Source organism: Rhea pennata, chromosome 22 (genome assembly GCF_028389875.1).
Source record: "Rhea pennata isolate bPtePen1 chromosome 22, bPtePen1.pri, whole genome shotgun sequence".
In the NCBI taxonomy this organism is placed as follows: domain Eukaryota; kingdom Metazoa; phylum Chordata; class Aves; order Rheiformes; family Rheidae; genus Rhea; species Rhea pennata.
In genome coordinates, this window is record NC_084684.1 from 2,618,830 (window position 1) to 2,637,748 (window position 18,919).

Genomic DNA, 18,919 nt, shown 5'->3' on the forward strand with positions numbered 1-18,919 from the left:
TACATCCTCCTCTTCTCCCCCTCCGTAAAAAGTTACACAAGTATTTTTTCAGAAACATGTATCAAAGTCTAATCTGATGTAGATGTCAGTGTCTTTTTTCCTCTGAGATCAGATTTTTGATATGCCACAAACCATAACAGATTATTTCAGTACACTTTGATTACATTTTGGGGCCTACTTAGCACCTTAAAGAAGATTATGGTCTGATAAGACAACTGGTATGTTTTTATATCTAATGTACAACGACCATTTTTTGAAGATAAGTTTAAACTTGGTTAGTGGAAGATGACTTTTGGAAGGAAAACATACTGAGAAGGCACAGACTCCAAAAATGTGGTGCTGAGTGTGTCCTTTTCTTCTTAGCAAAGGGAATTAATGAAAAATATCTAACATTAATGCATTTGATTTGAGAAAATATTCCTACAAGCTTGGCTAGCAGGACAGAAGCATATCAACCATAAACCGGGAAAAATGGTAACAGTGGTAGGAAAGCTTAACTATTTAATTAAATTTCAGAATATGCAAAAGCAACAAAGCAATGTTTTAGATCACTTTTCTGATACCGTTTGACTAAGAAAATCATCTCATGTACAGCAGCTGCTGGCTCTTACCAACACAGTAATCAAGTCAAAGGTTTGGGGGGAGGGGGGAAAGACAGGGTTCTGATAAAAATCAGAGATGTTATCCAAGAAAGTTCAACAGGTTGTTTTGGTTTTGTTAATTACACTCTTACTCTACTTTCTTTCTAGATCTCAAACACAGACATTAGCAACACTTTTACTCGCAATGTTTCAATGCGGAAAAATACTTAAGAATTTTGACTTTTCCTAGCAACTCCTAAGCCATTGTTTATGCTAAAGCACGCTAAAAGGAAAATGCAAAGGACTACTCCAGCTATGAAGACCTAGAACAAAGGCAGACTGTAACTGTCTGCATTGCGACCAAAAAGCTGCAAAGTATTCTGATGGCAGACTACGAAGTGATATGCACGATCAAATTTAACTAGTGAAGTTATGCAAGTAAAGAGTAAGCAAATTTTGAGAAATACGACCAAGGCGAAATGAAGATCCTGCCTTCTACAAATGCGTTAGAGGAGACTGGTAAATAGAGGAGAATGTCAGGTGCCATCATAAATATGCTCTAAAGGAGATTATGAACCTAGTGTCAGCAATCACTTGCAAACAGAGGTCAGATCAAGGTCAAGCAGAACATACTATTCCAATCTACATTTTTTGTCTATCCTAGACTTGGTCAGCTGCTGATTCCTAAACGCCATCTCGATTTTACAAATTACTCAGGCCTACCTCTCATGGCAAGAAAGTCTGAATTGACAACTTGTGAGGTTTTATTCAGAAGTAAAGAGTCCTCCTACATCAACATGGAAAAAATTTTACAGTAATTACAACCTTGATTACCTGGGCAGAAACACATCACTTTAAAGCTGTAATACCTGTATCAAAATGGATGCTTGTTTTACTAAAGTTTAGTTGGTACCTATTTACTAACTGTATGTTTTAAAGAACTACATACTAATATCCTTCTCAAATAAGGTCTTGTCCAGCCATTTGGAAGTCTTTAAACTGTCAATTTTCTTTTCAGGAAAACACATTTCTAAAGGATGCACTTATTCACACTTGATCAAACTTGGCATTTTTTATTTATTGCTATTTTTCCTCCAAACTAAGACAAAATCTGCACGCAGACCAAGATAAAGTTTATGAAGAGGAACTAACCCACTCAGGTAGCTAATAAATTCCAATTTCACAACACTCTTGAGAAGCTACTTTCTAACAAGTTTATAAGGTTGGTAAGTAATCTATAAAATTACCTCGTACCAAGATTATTTCAACTGCAAAAACTAAAACCAAAATATTTTCCTCCCCCTCTCTCTGTACTTTTTGAATCACAGTTGGAATTATTTCAAAAAGAAAAATTACTTTTTACCCCTGCTGAACTCATAGCTCATCACAATTTCCTTTACTTTCCCACAAAACCTCATCCTCAGAGCTAAGATCAAGCATGGAAACTTTCATAGCCAAGACATGCAGCTGCAACTGCAAAAGAGTTATCAGTGGAAACCTTCCTGAAATCTTAATTGCTATCAATTTAGCAAAAATGTGGTTTCTTACAGGCAAATTGGAATGAATTGCAAATATCAGCAGGTATTATTACAAATACTAAAAACAGCTAGCAAATAAATGCAGAGGAATAAATACAATCCAGTGCTAAAAAAGGCCTAAAATTTTCTAAAATACACACATTAGAAAAGAACAAAGAATATATTAAGAATCAACTTATCTTTTACAGCATAGATGATAAAGCCTTAATCATAACAAATCAAAGCAACTGAATACTAAGAATGTTGTCTTTCTGCTTAACAATACAGGAGTACAATTCCACAGATAAGACATTTAAGTTTAACCAACAAGTAATTTATCTATTTTGTGCTTTGGATGTTTGCTTTTTGTCTTTTGTTTTTTTTCATATGTATATCATTTCTGAAGAATTGACAGTCCTGGATAGGAGTTTATGTTTATAAAGGGAGAAGCCCTATTACTCTAAATTCCAGTTTGAAATCTGTATAATCCATAGCTGTTAGAACTCTGTGAATAGCATAAAAAGGAACTGCCAAATTAGATTATTAATATTTTATCTGTAACTGTCTGAATGCAAATAAAACTTCTATGTCATGAAAAAAATATCTTTAGAAATGATTGTCTTGCTTTTCTGATTTATAATAAAACCAAATTCTTTCAAGTTGTTTTTCTAGCCATTCAGATAAACCACAGGCACAAAAATTCTATTTGCTAAGATAACGCATATTTGGGAAGAAGCATACCACCAGCTCTAATTTACCAAGAGCTACTTGCCTATGTCCTAAATATGTATTTTAGGACAGACAACAATAAAAATCAATGCTTGAATTTCAGACTTTGTAATAACCTAATCTACAAATCTGTGTTCAAATGAGTAACCAATTGTGTCCCACTGTTTCTTGCTCCCAGTCCCCCTTCAATCTCTAAAAAAACAGAACTTACTTAAAAATTTGTTTTTCTAAATATTTGATCTTGATCCCAATGTGAGTTTCATGGTCAACTGCAGTGCAAATAGAATCAGGCCCTAAATTATCATTTTAAAACATGTACAATGAGGCCATTTTAAATATTATCTCCTTGCCTTATTTGGTTCATCAGACACCTTCAGAGAATTCTGAAGTACACATTCTCCTACCACAGGAATAGATACACTTGTGCTACAACCATAAATATTTCTTTTATTTACCCCGTGATAGCGTCCTTAAGTGCGATTTTGGCCTAGAATACCAGTTAAAATACCTGTTATATAAGGCCGTGTCCGAAGGCAAATGCACTCTAAAAAAAATATCAGTGCTCAATTATTCACGGGGAAAATAATGGATTTCTGCTTGGATATAGTTATAAAGAGAGCAAGGCATGCATTCCCCACCACCACCAAATTCTTCTCCCATCCTTCCTCTTGTGCCAAACTCGGCCAGAAGACGACGTTCGCGGCGTGCGCGAAACCGCCCAGACAGGATCACTAGCACCTTAAAAATAACAACAAATGAAAGCTCTTCAGAAAAATAAAGCCTCCATTTTTCACTTGTACCAATACAGAGTTTAAAATATGTATATTTGGGGGGGGGGGGGGAACCTCTCGGCGACACTTCGCTCCCTGCCTGCGGATAATTTTAGCAGCCCCCGCGCCCACGCGAGAAGCTGGCGGTTCGAGGACGGCTGACACCGTTGCGCAAACAGATATTCCCAGATTGGTGAAAACTTTCCGCCCCCCCCCGGCGGCGGCGGCGGCGGCGGCCGCGGGAAGTTGGTGCGCGGCGCGGCGGGCCGGGCCGGGCCGGGCCGGGCCGAGCCGGGCCGGGCCGAGCCGGAGCGGGGCGGCAGCGGCGGCGGGCGGGTCCTACCTTTCTTGGCTTTCGGGGAGTGCCGGCGGCTGCGGGCGCTGGCGGCTCGCTCTTCCTCAATAGCGGCGGCTATCTCCGGGTCGTCCTCCCCATTGTACCACACCAACAGCTCCTCGCCCGGCGCGATTGGCTGGCGGGAGAGAAGAGACACGCGCGGCACCAATCAGGCGGCGGCTTGTTGGCGGCGGGCCGCGGGAGCGGCGGCGGCGCCGACGGCTGTGCCCCCGCGGCGCCCCGCGGCAAGGGCGCCGCCGCCCGCCCGCCCGCGCCCCCTGCCGGCCGGAGGGCCGCGCCGCCGCTCGCTCCAGCCCAACGCCCCCCAACCGCTTCGCCTGCCGCCCCCCAAGGCTGCAACGAAACCTAAAGAAACTGCGCGGGAAACGGCCAACACTCCGCACTACAGGGAATACAGAGATGATAATTACCACCCGTTTCAGCAGATGCACCTAACCGAGCGCAAGAGGCAAAGGCTTGCTGCCATTCCCACACTAATACTAATTTTTATTATCCAATCCAAAAATGCAAAGAAAAGGCCGCGGAGCAGGCAGCACTGCAGTGATCGCCGACGCCCAGCACCATCACCCTGCTTGATGCCGGATGGACGCTTTCTCCACATATTTCATATGCTCCGTAGAATAGCTTCAGAATCATGCACCAGGAAGTCTCCAACTTTATAGGCTAAAATGTAGTTTCACCTATTTTTTAATCTCGATTTTTTCTCCATTGTCTGAACAACTCTATCCAAACACAAAAAAAAGCCCCCCCCAACTTATATGCCTTCCTATAGCTTAACTGCACTACTCCGTTCACCCAGGGTTAAAGAACATTGGGGTCCTGGAAATAAGATAGTATTTTTAAAGTCATTACATGAGAGTAAAGTGTATCCTAAGACTTATATTTCAAGCCTGAAGCCAAGGGCAACTTTTCTATACGAAACAATAGTAACATGTTTCTTACAAAGTTTTTTTTTTTGTTTGTTTGTTTTTTGTTTTTTTTAGGTCTCACAGCACTTGACAAAGGTGATAGTTATTTAATACAACCTCTGACAGTCGAACAAGAGATCTATTTAACTATGTTAAATATTAAGTTTTAATATTAGAAAAACCTCTTCGACTTCCCTTACGGTTCTGGATACCTGATAAATAGTGGTAACAGTATTTGCACAGTCCCATTTTGCAGCTGTTTAGCAGTGAGGAATGAAGAGAAGTTGCCTGATGCAAGCAACTTAGCAATACATAAAATCCAAGAAAGAGTTGGCATAAAAAGGCAATGCAATCATGCAATGATAACGAGCATATAGTTTGTTAGCTTCATGTCTGGAATATTCAGCTTGGTGAATTTAGTTTTGGAGCAACTACTCTCAAATGTAAAAGCAGCCCTCTAACCTAGTACTTCTAAGGTGCAATCTAGCAGCAGTTCTAAAACAAGGCAACTAAAACAGCTCCCTCAGTAGCAATACTAGCCAGAAGAGGACTACACTGATGAAGCGCCACTTGTACAGCTACTCTACATGTGGCCCTCTTACTGACAACACCCTCTAACACCACCTCCAGTAGCCAACTTCCTCAAAGCCGTTATCTACGGATTGTTTGTGTAGTAGTGGTAGATCAGGATAGAGGAGTTAAAAAGGGGTGAATCGTGAACATGCCCACTGCACTAAAAAGGCAACAGCCACATACTTTTTGGTGTATTATGCTTTAACCGCAACATTTCTTCAAACTGGAGATTTTCTTTTCAAAATGTTTCCTCTGAAGTAGTTTTGAAATTTGTTTGCTCTTCAAAAGTAACATCCGAAGTCAACACACGCTGTGTAATGCTATTCATTGTATACATACAAACATTGCAACATGTTATACAGACTGAGACACACATTTACCTGCCAGACTTTATATCAGTATATATTTTCCTCCACAAATGCTGTCTTTCTCTATAATACCGCACTTCCGCACATGGGTGTGGCTCACCTCTCAAATGAGACCACAGTGGACAGTTTGTGGACCAATATGGTAGTACTTGTGTGTGTTTTTCCACACCTAGTCTATTTGTTGGTTAACACTGCATTCTTATATAATGAGCTAGTTACATATTATTAGAGTTATTATAAACCTGTTTAACAAAACTTTCCTCCATAAGCAAATAAATTTCATCTTTAAAACAATGATAGTCTCACAGTCAAGCTGATTTAGAAAAACTTGAAACAATTTTCACTGAAATTTATTGCTATAATTTGTAATTCTTGAAGAAAAATCGTTAAGACCAGTACTATGTGCAGAACAGAAAGTAGCTCATTTCATTTGGAGAGTCAGCAAGAAATCCTGAAACTCTATAATGAGTTTAAGCTGTTCCAATGAAGTATCACAAATCGCATATGTATACTGGTGAAAGTATATGCAAAGCAGCCTACAAATATCCTTGGTCCTTCAGTAAAAAAAAGAATTGTATTTGCTTGTGCTTACTTAAAAATTCTATCCTAGACCTCATCAGAAGTCCCCAGCATGGAATTTTAGTATTCATTTACAGCAGGAAAGAGGGAAATGAACACACACTGCAGTTTCAAGGTTCTTTTACATCAAACAAATTCAGACTTTGCTTATCTTAGCAATGCAGCTTGGAAATCAGCTTATTTAACTTACAAATTAGAAATGCAGAGAAAGCTTAAGAAAAACTTGGGAAAAAACTTAACTATGACAACATTTTAAATGGCACAAGGTAAAGTAGAGGAAAACGACATACAAGCCACCATCAAATTCTCTTTTGAGGGCAAGACCGACCTTTATGGTTCGAGTATCATCAGATCAAATTCCTCTAAATTAATGAATTATGATAAAGGTCAGGAAAGAATCATGTGTACAAGCAATTGTAAAATTCAAACTGTTTTGAAATGGCAGCATATGCACCATAACATATTACATGCAGGAGAAGGACATTTAAAATATTCCTAAACCTATGTTAACTGCAAGACTGGTCAATCTACAGCAGAGCACGTTTCAACCATCTGATAGCATTTATATAACAGCTTTTATATGCCTCTAAAAGTTAGGGCAAAAACATCTACCCTGTCTAATCTGCAGTCTACATAAGAAAAAAAAATTGTTTATGTGCCTACATCCATTAACTACTTGCAGGAATACCTTATCACAGAACATGAGTATGCACACTTATTAAATGCTTTTTCTTATTCTCAGTGGTCAGTAAAGAGTGATGTCAATCTAAGGCAGATATGGGCCTATATCAAAACTACCCAGAGCTGCTGCTTCTGCACTGAGCCTTTAAGAGGCTTAGTATGTCAGGCACAGCACCAAGCCTACATGTAGAGCCAGCCTGAAGGTAACTGTTTCTGATGTAACGCTCCCTCCAACTAGCATACAGTGCAGACATCAGCATGAATTTCTAGAAGCTAACCTGGAACTGGCTAACACTAAATTAAAGCTAATAATCCAAGAATACACGGGAAAAGGCATAGTGCAGACATATCCAAGAGGTTGCTGCAGGGACAAATAAACCCCAATGAACACAAAACTACTCTTTGAAGAACCTCATTCATATCCCAGACAAAAACTCAAAATCTCACCACACTGCAACAAGTTCCAGATAGATTTTGAAACCAATAAAATTCATTTTTATTGGCTGCTCTAGCACACTTCAAAAAGAGTTGCTCGACAGCATGATCTTGTTGGCAAAACTGACTAAGATAAAATTAATCAGGTCACAAAAGGAGAAGATAGTTAAAATAGTCAAGAAGATAAGGAACAAAAGACATTTCAGATACTGAAGCAAGGTGTGCTATTTTGTCAGCACTGCTCAGCCTCTTTTAGTAGTGCAATGAGTTTCCAGAGTGGGATATTCTCCATGAGAAAACAAATTTGAAACGTGAACACCTATCTTTACAGGACTAAAATCACTGCAGGTAAGATTCAGTAAGAGAAGAATTTACAATTTCAGAGTAACTCCAAAAGCACAGTGAAAGTACACTTCCATTAATGAACTGTGATTATGGACAAGAAAGGAGGTAAACCAAGATAGAATGTCTAAGAAAACAAAGCTAGCTATAGAGCCACACTGAGAGCCTACCCTCACTGAATAAACACTAAAAGAGATGTCACTAGTCTGGCCGGCAACTGGGAATCTCTATCTCAAAGCTATTAGAAAATTCAGAAAATATTTAGAGGTTTTTCCATCTAGTTTAAGTGACCTAGAATTCAGTAGCAAAACACAGTTTTACATATAATCATCTCGCCCTATTAACTTCAAAACTGCATGATAACAATCTACTGTTTTTGTTATCTGTAAGTACTGTAGACCTTACAAGGAAATACAAGAAATACGCATAGATTAAAAGCAATATCCCCCCAAAACTTTATTTAAGAAAAATGTTGATCTCCCCACTGCTAGCAGATTCACAGTTACAGATCAAAGACTCAAATAATTGCGATAGCTACAATATTCTAACAGTAACATATTTTACCATTACTTATAAGCTAACCATTCTTTTTCCTTGATATAGGAGATAAAATTCCCTACAAATCACACCCTTTATTTCCCTCTCACTCCCTAAATAAAGCTGAAGGTGAATAAAATTATGGAAGTTTCATGAAGCTCCCTATAAAAGTATCTTGACAATCAATCTTTGTATGATGCAAACACCATCAAAACTGATTTCTCAAAAAAAAAAAAAAAATCTCAAACAGATCCTCAGTTTAAAGTGCCTTCAGTATGTACAGGAACTTAATCATTTAAGTGATCTGCTATAGCTTCTCATCCCCATTTGCATCAACATTGATGCTACATCGAATCAGCAGCAAAGACAGAATCTTCATACATACCCTTATTTTTAAAAGTACCTTGTAACATCAACTGTATTGACAGGGAACTTAGACCAATTAAAGTATGCATTTGCAATGTTTTAATTGTATTTCATAACATTAATCATAAATAAAATTAATTTAATATAAACAGTTAAAAACAGGATTTGAATAAAGAGGAATAAAAGGCATTTAAAAACTAATAACTGATTCTTCATAGACATTGATACCTTTAAGCTTTTGTAGTAAATGGTCCTGTTGATCTCCAGAGGAAATAGATTTTGCTCCTTCCCTGAACGAGCCCAGTTTATATACCGTAGCCAGTTCCCTTTTTCGGGATCAGTTGCATCGACACACATCCATCCCAGGTTTGGGTAATATACCTAAGAAAGAAAAATGACATTTATCCCAAGCAAATGGACAACTGTATTAACATTGAAGTGCAAATGCACTAAAATACATAATATTTTAAAGCTACATAAAGTAGTAGTTATCATCTAAGGAAAGAAATGAAGCATAGACTATGAGCTGAGATACAGGTTTGTTGGGGAGGGGTTTGCTGTTTTGTTGTCTTTTTAGGGAATCTGATATAATGAGAAAAAAAATTTTGGCCTCCAAACCCTTCTGACTGAAGATTTTGAGCTCAAAAGTCAAATTATTTAATATTCTATGCTTTGTTTCTAGTTTGGAAAACAAAATGATTCTTTAACATTTGTATTTAGTAAAGGTCTGATTTAAACATATAAATACAACAAGTTTAATTTTGCTATCTGATGAATTGGGAAGAGTAAAAAGTTAGCATTATTTGCTGTATTTGAAAAGATAAGAGAAAGCATAATACACATTTAATCTTGCTTCAGGAGACTAAAGAGCATCTTAACCATTCAGAAGTTTTGTGATCACTGAAAAAATTTGACCCATCTATAAACTTCTGTTTGGTCCAAGACACTACGTAAATTCTTTTGTTTCCATTTATGGAAAAATGTTTTGAAACTCTGCTCGTTTTACACTTCAAGACAGCCTGCAGTAAAACAGAGTTACTGACAAGTCTTCAGTATTTTCAGCTGACTTGCAATTCTGCTTCTCTTTCAAGATGTGTTAGATTATAAAGAAGTGTGGGAGATGCATAAGCTAGAGGTCTATAAGAAAATCTTTCAGTGGATGCTATATGTTTGCCAAACCAAAGAACACACCACTGCTCAGTAACTGGAGCTATCATGTTCAGTAACTGCAGCTAACATTTTTCTGTTATTTAAAAATATTTCGTCTCAAAACACAGGCATACTGACAGGTACAGAGTGCCTCAGAAGTACTGGACAGGTCACAACTTCAGAAAAACAACACTGGAAAAGTATATGATATTTGATTAAAATTATGTGCTTTTTCCTCTTGGCTAAGTCTATAAATATCAGCTTTTAAATGTAAGAAATCTCTTCGCCAAAGCCCAGCCTCCCTAGTTCATCATTTCCTGCCATGTTTGCTTAGTGTCAGTGTAGATAAAAGGAATAAACTAAAATTCAGACCTCACGTAACTTTCCTATTGTTACATGATACAACTTATTATTTCTCATAATTTACAAATAATTCTAAGTCTTTTGCAAAGGTTTTACGTGTCTTCATTTTAAAGTACTCTTCTACAGCACCTTAAAAGTAAGAACCATTTAGTAAAGTTCATTTCCTTTGTGCTGACAGCTTGCTGATTTAATAAAACAGAATTATCAATTGAGAATTTCATAAAATGTTTCAATAGACATGCCAAATCTCCTTTGCCTCTTTCAAAGTAATAGACAGAAAGGAAACATCTCCCTTAAACCGTTCCAGCATGGATTTCATCAGCTGACTTTTCAAAGTATGCTCATCAGCACACCCAGCCCTTGCAATATGAGAAAGTAAACAGCTCCACAGATCCAGGATTGTAAAAGTAATCCCTTTGGTTAAAATGGAAGAAAAGAACAGCCAAACAATACTGTGGAAGAGTTAGTAAGTATGAGATATATGGCAAAACATAATACCTGATTACTTTTCAGTCAAAGCTTCTGATTTACTGAATTTTGTTTAAAGAGCTTGTGCACTGTGGGAAAGGAAATAGTTTTTAACTCCTCTGTATAATATCGTGACTTTAAATGATTCCTGTAATCCAGGATCTGGATCATTCAGTGCAGTTGTGCCATTCATTCTGAACTCATCAGCAGGTGGCATTTCCCTCACAGTTTTCAATCACTTGCTATCATTTTCCTGTCAGTGGCTTTTCTCTGACAGAAAAGGAAAATACGTTCAATTTATGTATTTCTTTCCTCAGCTACAGCAAGCAGATAGTGGCATACAAAACCATCATATTCAAAATAGTCATAGAGCAAGACAGTTTGAAATTTCAAACTTTAAGCTAGAATCTCCAATTGGTTCTCAGGAGCCCTAATTTTTCTTCAGTTTAATTTCACTAAAAAAACCAAGTGGGATTCTTGGCACAAAAGGTTGTTCTCTGAAAGGTCCTCACACAGCACTACTTCCAAACACTAGCATCCTTTTACAAGTTACACTTTCTAACAGTTAAGCTGCTGCAGTGGTTTCAGATATCAGCATATGGAGCCAACTGTTACAGTCTCATTTTAGCTGACTTTTTTTAAATTCCAAAACCAGTATTAAAGCAACAAGCAACTACTTTGAAACCTAAGTAAAGGACCCTCCTCATTCCCTGCATTGCAAACTAAGAAACTTTGTAACAGGATGTCTGTCACTATTTTTTCAACACAAATTTCAAGAATATTAAGACATTCAGTGAGAACATTCATAATCCAGCACCGAGAAATGCAAGGTCAATAATTTACAGGATTGATTTAATCTTACTCACTGTTCTTTTACCAGATCAAAATCAGAGATACTTTATACATATAGTGGAGTTTCTGAAAGCAGTAGCTCAACACAAACATTCTGCTTGAACATTTTCTTATTTTACTGATGGTGAATTCGCATTTATGGGAAACTGTTCTAGACCCATTTCTCTGATAGGTATTAAGTTTTGCATGTGTAACTAGTGTTTCATGCAGCTTTATCTTGGCAAGCTAGTGGCCATAAAGGATGACTGCTATCAGTATCTTCATCCTAGAAATTTGTAAACTGGAAAGTACCAGTTCCTCCCATCCTCCTCCTTGACTATTTACTTTTTAAAGCTGCTGGCTGTATGTGCCTTAAAGACTGAAGTTTCTGGGAGTAGTTACGAACTGCCTTATTTAAAGACGCTGTGGATGGGATTCAGCTCCTGATTAAGATACTTAAATTTTGCAATTTAGTCATAAGGCTTATGCCTTATTATGTACCAGGGGAGCTTAAGGAGCTATTCATCTGCCCAAACAGTATGCATTCGCTTTAATGCAAGTCTAAATACAAGGATTTCTCCTACTGCTGAAGACTGCAGAGGAACACAAGAAATACTGCAACAGTTGAGAACTTTTTTATAAAAACTTCAAGCACAAATGCAACTCAAATTAAAAGAAAAAAAATACTCTAGTATTACTCTAAAACTACTTGTCCAAAATATGTTTGTAGTGGAAACTACAGATAGATGGTGGTAACTCTGTAAAACAGCTACACCTAGAGTGTCTGGAAAAATTAAGGGGCAAACAAAATAGACTGATACTTTATCCATTTACAAGGTGTTTCTTACCTCCCACATGTACACATTACTTTTAACTTGAGATCTTTTTTTCTTGTCACCAACAAATGGACCAAACTTCTTGCCTTTTAAAATTGATTTGGTTGCCCAGACACCTGAAAAGATATATATCAGTAATTATAATGAATCTACCTGATTTCAAGTAAATATTTCACACAATTCAGATTTCCTAAAATCACTAAATGTCTGTCTCAGATTGGGAAGTATTCTGTAATATTAAAATCACAAATAAGTTTACTAAAGTGAATTCACAGAAACATCCCTTTATAACCGGAGTGAAGCATGTGGAGTAAAGGGTTTAAGCATTTGTCTGGTTTTATTCTTTTTTCACAGGCTATTGTAGGTCTGAAGACAAAATGCCCTCTGATTTCTCCTGTACCTCAGGTGATACTCAAAATACCATGAGAGTTATCCTTACAGGTTTTACAGTGAACAGTCTCAGATTTCAGCTGCTTTACTAAGCAAATACATTATTAAAACAAAAAAAAAATTACTTACTTGCTATGAAACAATGCTAGGCAAATAAAGCACGCAAAGAAGCTGTGAAACTAAATGCTACACTTAGAAGGAAACCACACAAGACTGGTGAAAATGCTTACCTGCCTGTAAGCTTATGGACAAGATTTAAATGAACTGAAAATCTGGACAACTATGTTTCCCTTTTTATAACAAGAGGACTAAAACCAGATTTCTCCAATATTTAAGACAAATTCATGGAAAACAGCCAACGAGTTTCCCGCAGGCATGTAACGACAGGTCTACAAAGAAAACATTTGCTTTCAACTACTTTGACACTGACTTTATGACAATGAAAAAGTATTCTGAAGGTATCTTGCTTTTAAAGTTATGAAAACATTGTAAGTAGGAGAAGTTTTCTAGAATGTTTACTCCTTATACCTGACTTCATTCAAATACAACATTCCCATTTTGACCATACTAGATCAGGTTCACACTAGAAAAGATTAACCTTGCTCCAAAGAGTTTATAAACTCTTATTAATAGTAATGCATCCATAGTTAGGCTTATTCATCAAACTCCTAGCTTAACATAAACTACCAGGCCCATAATTCGAAGTTCCACCCAAGTTTTCATGAGTCAAACTCTTAAAAAAAGTCAAGCATTCTTGCCTACATTTCAGAAACAATGCTTTGCCCCATATAACATCTTTCAAGTCTACACTGAAGTTGTCCTTATAAATTAAGCTTTTTAATACTAACTAAACAGGGCGATGTGGAATTCTTAAGAGGGACAACAGCAAGATGGCTGTAAAAAAAACAGAACTAGAAAACATGAAAGTGCTGTAAGTGAAAGTGAATCAGCAAAGAAACAGACCAGTATTTTCACAACCTAATCTATCTGCATCTTGCTCTACCTTTGACTCAGATGTGGATGTTCTGGGAACATAAGCTTGGGCTCTAGGAGTAACTGAGACAAGCCAGACCACTCTTTCCAGTATACATCATTTCAGATTAATGTACCAGAGATTCAAGGCTACTCAGCAGAAGGAGGCATCATATTTTCACAGCAACTGTGAATAATTTGTGCGAGCTAGTGTAAAAATCTCCATTCTCTTTTCACAGTTGTAGCACTCACCAAGCCTTGTCTTGTCAACAGCAGATGGGAAGAGCTTCACATCCTCAGGAAGCCCTCGAAGCACATGCTCAGGTACATCAGCTAAGGTCTCCACAGTACTAATAGATTCAGCTGTATTCTACAAGTCAAAAAAAAAAAAAAAAAAAAAAAAGGACTATGACTATCAGCAAAAAAGAAACAACAAATGATCTACCCATAGAAGCAACAAAAATTTGACTTGGAAGTAAAATTTCCAAATTGTCATATCAGCTAGGGTTTCCTCCATCAATATGCTAACATAGAAGCATCTTTTTTTTTTTTTAAATCAGAACATTAAAGTTTTCACCATTATTTTCATTAACAGCTGCTGATGTTTTAATGCAAAGTTTTAATATAACATACATAAAGGTCTTTGAGATATGTGTAGAATACCAATAACTGGCGTTTTTGTAACTTCAGTTCTTCTGCTTTAATTAATGCACACATTTGGACTACAAGCAGTATATGGCAAGTAAATCCAACTGAAGGGGTTTTCATACATCTCACAGACCACTTGCCATCTCATTAATTTCCCTTGCCTTCTGCTTAAAATTAAACCCAAAACTTCTATTTGAGTTGTTCAGAGAACAGAACTGAAAGTATTCAAACTCTCCAGCCTAAACGACCTACCAGCCAACATTACTATACTATACCTGCAGATGGGAAGAATGAAGGATGTTTCTGTACCTTCGAGAGTATCTATCCATAGTATTAAATTTACTTGAATTAAGTTCATTTTTCAGAATACAGTTTTCATACGGATTCAGGCTCAGTACTAAGTCTTTTGAGATGTGTGCAGCTCATTAATATGGTACACTAAACCTCACCCATGGAACAGAACTACAGGTAGGAGATTTTAGATTGCACTATTTTTTAAACAGGTATGTCAAGAAAAAATATACTTTACATAGATTTTACATACATAATAGCTAGAATAGCTTGGTTACATGCTACACTATGCTGAGACACAGACTATTCCTTTGCACTGTTTCTGATTTAGCAAAGTTCCTCCAAATTTCAGATATATTGTAAAATAATCAAATCTACCTCCACAGTCTATTATGTTCAGTCTTTCTTCAAGAAGTATCACATAACAGTTCACAGAACGATCACCTCAGAAAGCATTTTAGCATCTAAGAGTTGTTATCAACACGAAATTTTAAGTTCCTTAAAAATTCTGTTGAAACATTAGAATTATTACGAGTAAACAAACTATCTCTAAACTTTTTAAATCAGACAACTCTCAATTTTTGAGAGAAACATGTAGGATTAATACATATTAGCTCTTACATAAGATGTAAAACGCAGAGGGCTATGAATAACGTTCAGACTTAGTCTTTTCTAAATGCTAACCACAAAAAAAGGTTTTTCCATTATTTGCGGTGTCAGCAGTAGGGTTTGTCTTAAATACAATATTTTCTGCTAAAGGATGTTGCTGCTTGCTTTTAACAGTCTACTACATTTGAGAATAACATGATATTTTTGCAAAAGCCTTCATTAGCTGCATACTTCTTGAACTCTGAATAGTCAAAAAATGAAAAAAGCTGCTAGAAATGTTTCAGGACATATACACATCATTTGTCCACTTTACACAATAGAAGCATATTACTGGAATTTAAAATAGCTGGAGGGAAACAAACTATGGTGCTAAAATACATTTATTTGAGCAAAACAGAAGACAGAACATTTCATAGACATTCTATTGACAAATTTTTCAAATCCCGGATTTCCTACAGAGGATAAAATTGTAAAAGTTCCTAAAATATAGGCATAATTAAAGTACAATGCACTGAAACATTAGCAGCTGCTTTATTACCTGTTCCATACCTAGAAACTAACCTTCAGCAAATTTTACTTTAAAATAATAAAAAAAAAAGTGGATCAAAAAACCGCTAGAGCCAGCAACCCTACCATTACGTCCTTCAGCAACTAGACTTCAGTAAAGGTTAGTAGAATCATTTTTCCCCAATACAAGTAATTTTAAATAGGCTTGTTTGGACCCATTTCAGATCTGTGGCATACAGCTTATTTCCATCATAAAAGACAGTATGAATGAAAAGGATGGCTAAAGAAACATTTGTTTTACCAAACTTTGTTTGACTGTATATAAATATCTGTCCTTAATAAATCATGGTACATGTGACCAGTATCAAGGAAAAAAATTAACTATTAAGATCTTTAATAGAAGAACAATAGAATTTAGTAAATTAAAGTCTAAAAGTACAAAAATTCTAAAAATGATTTATTTGTATTCAGCACAATTCTAGAATTTTGTCATTTTCTACGCATTTTTAAAGAATCTCTCAATTCTTTTAAGTGAAACCCGAGATGTTTTGCAATGTTCCTTGGTACACACTAGTTTCGTATTTGAGTCCATAAGGAAAGCTAACTGGTAATTCACCTTAGAGTATATGGAGATACTGAAGTTTCAAAGCAAAGGGTAATTCCAGCACCAGAGCACTTACAGTCTGAGGGTCGAGTCCTGCTTGTACAGCCTTCCAATTTAATTTTGTCAATCATTTCCTAAACTTACACATAAAAGTTCCAAATAAAACAAGTGTGCATGCCTCTACAGAGGAAAGCATAAAGCAAAGTTTCAGTAACAGGACTAACTTGCCCAGGAACACCAAGTGATAATTTTGGAAACACAGTGCAAAGCCAGAAAGCTATGCTCAGTCACACTGAGCATGATTTCACATATATTAACAATTTGTTTTTTCCCCTCTTTTCAAGTGATTACTTCCAGGGATACCCAAAGAAAAATCTAACCAGTCTCAAGAAACAACCTAAAAGAGTTTCTGGTATTGCACCAAGCCTGCAGTTTCTCTGCCATACTGAGAATTCACTGGCACTGCCTTTACTTGAAAATGTCTCTCATGAGAGAGATCAAACAAATTTAAGGAAAAAATCTACCCATAGTTCTGAAGTGCATATAGTTCACAAAGGAGTCATTTCATCTGCTGAATCTAGGATATTGCTGTAAATGAACAACTACAATGTGAACTTGGGATACATCATCTATACTGCCAGGAACACACATGAACACACTCTGTATGATCCAACACTAAAGACCAAGGGGACAAAGATAAACCACCTTACATTTACTGGAGACTGATAATGTTCCTACAGACCGTTACGGTAGAGTAGCTGGCATGCAGAAGTTCATATTCAGATGTACTTTGCAGCAGCTGGCTCACGAACCAAACTTAACTATTATCTGTAATAATTAAATTCAAGCAAGTCTTTAACTAAACGGTCTCTCTGCATGCAGTACACAGAAGCAGTCACAGACTTTCTTCCTCCCTTCCCTTTACTCTTCCACTCATTTCACTCCAAGTGCACTGTAGGCTACAAAGTAAAGCTTAATATGTTTCAAAGGTACCCTGATTCCAGCAACAAGCAATGAATCAGCCAGCAAGAATGTAGCTAAGAAGTGGGCTTTCAAACAAATTTCTGAAGTGTCAAAAACATGCAGTACCTCTGCAGAAATCCTAAACAAACTACTGCGGCCTATTGCTATCTTTCGACTACTCCATTTACAACCTATAAACATGCCATATCACTCCAAAGATCAAAAACGGAGTATCTGCATGTCAAGCTTACTGCTCTGCAACAAACAGATTAAGCTAAAAGGCAGCTTTAAGAGAAATTAGTGGGTTTTAAATATTGTCCTCAAAGTTAGTACTTCAGTATTCTAAATGTTAATTATAATTCCCTAAGAAATCAGCAATTCGGACTCCTAAACTAGTAGGCAATAATACAAAAGGTCATCAATCTATTTTTCTATTAAAGCTAGAAAGGCAATAAAAAGCTAACAAATGATTTGTAAATGTTGTAATAAGTGATTGGTTCAATGTCAGTTTTTAGTTTTTTCTAGTTATTCACGCTCTGTAGAACCTATAGTTGGTGTTAAACAAAAATAACAATTTGGGCCAGTTGTCCAAGTAAATCCTAACTTTCTGGAAATTATTCTAGCCGTTACATATAACTACCAAGTAAAGATGTGACAGTAGTTCACACATACTAAACAAAATATTTTTCATTGAGCATTCAAGTACGTTAAGTTGAAGTTGACTGGAAATACATTTATATCTGCATATGCAATGAAATTAAGATTTTTTTTCTCTAAGGAAACATGGATAAAGCTTCAAAACCTCTTCTACTTATCATCCACTCTTTGTGAGGATGCTGAATATGGCAATTCTCCTTTACATTTCTGAAGGCAACTTGCTGGGTGTAAGTTTAAGCTACTAGAATACTTATTATGCTTCTCCCAGCTTTCTTCAGCAACAGGAAAAAAAACAATAAAACGAGAGTCACAGCAATGTTATACTACTGCTGCCTTGGTAAGCCTCAACAGCTGCACAGATAAATCCTTGAGAGCTATTTGCAGGGGAGAAAGACCCCCAAATTGGAAACTATGGAAGGCACAGAATGCCAGAAATCCCTTCCCATTCACATGGTGAAGAGACTGGGGGGGGGGGGGGGAGGAAATCATTCTTTAGTTATAATAGCTGAAGGTGTATTCAAAGTAGAATAAAGTTTTAATTTGTTCTTCCAACAATCAGAAAGGAAAAATAATGATGAAAGAACTGATATGCAAGAAGCCATGTCTCAGCAGACAAAAGCCCTCAGTCTTCACAGCATACTGAACTATGAAGCCTAAATATCTTTCCAGTACATTACCCCATGACTTCATTAGGACAGCCTCACATTAGGACAGCCTCAACCTTATTTTTCACAGTGGATTTTAACTAACAAATCGAACATAGGCTAATGAGGGAGAGCGCTGTTTTGCTCACTGTCTACAATCAGTACAATATAATTCAAGTTTCAGTTTAACAAAAGCATTCTTTAAATCACAACTAGATAAACAATTAAAAATCTCAAGTCCAC

At 36.8% G+C, this 18,919-nt stretch overlaps 1 protein-coding gene across 4 annotated transcripts in view; it reads right to left on the minus strand.

The window, feature by feature from the left end:
* Positions 1 to 18,919, minus strand: part of PRDM2 (PR/SET domain 2) — a 70,672-nt gene that overhangs the window by 39,859 nt on the left and 11,894 nt on the right. For 3 of the 4 annotated variants that reach the window (XR_009960538.1, XM_062593187.1, XM_062593189.1), the window contains exons 3-6: positions 14,006 to 14,123; positions 12,404 to 12,507; positions 8,973 to 9,125; positions 3,941 to 4,070 (exon numbers count right to left, since the gene is read on the minus strand). Coding sequence is in view for 3 of the 4 variants with exons in the window: in XM_062593187.1 (XP_062449171.1) it covers positions 3,941 to 4,070; positions 8,973 to 9,125; positions 12,404 to 12,507; positions 14,006 to 14,123 (505 nt within the window). In the remaining variant the exon portion in view is untranslated. Of the gene's footprint in view, positions 1 to 3,940; positions 4,071 to 8,972; positions 9,126 to 10,754; positions 10,814 to 12,403; positions 12,508 to 14,005; positions 14,124 to 18,919 lie in introns of those variants that run through there. The other variant, XM_062593190.1, reaches the window with a different exon arrangement.